The sequence below is a fragment of the Mandrillus leucophaeus genome, unplaced genomic scaffold (genome assembly GCF_000951045.1).
Source record: "Mandrillus leucophaeus isolate KB7577 unplaced genomic scaffold, Mleu.le_1.0 Scaffold716, whole genome shotgun sequence".
In the NCBI taxonomy this organism is placed as follows: domain Eukaryota; kingdom Metazoa; phylum Chordata; class Mammalia; order Primates; family Cercopithecidae; genus Mandrillus; species Mandrillus leucophaeus.
This window is the reverse complement of record NW_012107764.1, coordinates 288,126-289,737: the sequence shown is the minus strand read 5'-3', so window position 1 is coordinate 289,737 and position 1,612 is coordinate 288,126. Positions and strand designations below refer to the sequence as shown.

At 44.2% G+C, this 1,612-nt stretch overlaps 1 protein-coding gene across 3 annotated transcripts in view; it reads right to left on the bottom strand.

Moving 5' to 3' along the window:
- CBFA2T2 (core-binding factor, runt domain, alpha subunit 2; translocated to, 2) overlaps positions 1 to 1,612 on the bottom strand; it is a 111,016-nt gene that overhangs the window by 33,144 nt on the left and 76,260 nt on the right. For all 3 annotated transcript variants that reach the window (XM_011965147.1, XM_011965148.1, XM_011965149.1), the window contains one exon: positions 1,202 to 1,291. In XM_011965147.1, the coding sequence (XP_011820537.1) occupies positions 1,202 to 1,291 (90 nt within the window). The remainder of the gene's footprint in view (positions 1 to 1,201; positions 1,292 to 1,612) is intronic.

The window sequence follows — 1,612 nt, the reverse complement described above, 5'->3', positions numbered from 1 at the left end:
AGTCTTGTTCTGCCACCCAGGCTGGAGTGCAGTGGCACAATCTTGGCTTACTGCAACCTCCGCCTCCCAGGTTCAAGCAATTCTCCTGCCTCTGCCTCCTGAGTAGTTGGGACTACAGGCATGTGCTAATTTTTTCTATTTTTAGTAAAGACGGGGTTTCATCATGTTAGTCAGGCTGGTCTCTAACTCCTGACCTCAAGTAATCTGCCTGCCTCGGCCTCCCAATGTGCTCGGATTACAGGCGTGAGCCACCACACCCAGCCTTGCAGCTTACTCTTAAATATTTCTTTTTTTATTCTTTTTGTTTTTTTAATTTTATTTTTGAGGGTGTCTCACTCTGTCACCCAGGCTGGGGTACAGTGGCAGAGCTCACTGCATCCTCTGCCTCTCAGGTTCAAGCGATTCTCCTGCCTCAGCCTCCCAACTAGCTGGAACTACAAGCGTATGCCACCACAACTGGCTAATTGTTTTTCTATTTTTTTGTAGAGACGGGGGTTTCGCCATGTTGGCCATTCTGGTCTTGAACTCCTGAGTTCATGCAATCCATCTGCCTTGGCCTCCCAAAGTGCTGGCGTTACAGGTGTGCACCACCGTTTGAAAGGATTATGTTCCATGTAAATATAACACGGCCTCATTTCATTTATCATGTAAGCATGATAATGCAGAACAATCTCTCCAAACGTTATGCTCCATAGAACATTATTGCAGAAGACATCTTTAGAAACTAGACTATCTGGGGCTTGGGGAGACACAGTGTCTTCCTATAACCTCTCCTGACCTTACAGTAAATCTAAACTGCAAAAGCCTTGCCTTTTGTCCGACAGCCTCTTCTCAGATAACAGTCTCCACACTCTGACTATACCCAAAAGATTAGTGACCAGTTATTTCTTCTGCTAGGTGCTCAGCCTCCCTTCCACTCTGACACTTCCAGCCCAAGCACCTCCTATTCTCTCCTATGCTAGCTACTTCTGTGTGTTACCAGCAGTGTCTTGCATACAGACTACAACTTAAGGCTTTTGCAATTCTCATCTCATTAAAACTGAGGTTTATCTGTTGACTACACTCAGACCTCTCTACCAGCCCAAAATAAAGATCTAAAAACGTGGCAAGTGGCTCTGATTTAAATCACATAACAGGGATGAGCAGAATTTGCGGAAATACTGAAGATAAATTATATTCAGTAATTATCTTATCAAATTACCTTGAGAAATGGAATCACAAAAGGACGAAGGGGAAAGTTTGTGGCTTCTTGGAGCTTACAGTGGAATTCCTCGATTGTCACTGTTGAGTTCTGAAAAGATAAATAACCTTGTTCAACTTCCAAAACTGGACTTCCAAAACTTACAGTGCCAAAACTCTTTTTTTTTTTTTAATGTTATTTATATATTTATTTATTTATTTGAGATGGAATCTCGCTCTGTTGCCCAGGCCGGAGTGCAGTGGCGCGGTCTCGGCTCACGGTAACCTCCACCTCCTGTGATCTCCTGACGGTGAACTCCTGACTTTGTGATCTGCCTGCCTCGGCCTCCTAAAGTGGTGGGATTACAAGGGAGAGCCACCGCGCCCCGCCTTTTTATTTTTGTTTTTTAAATGTTTAGTAGAGACGTGGTCT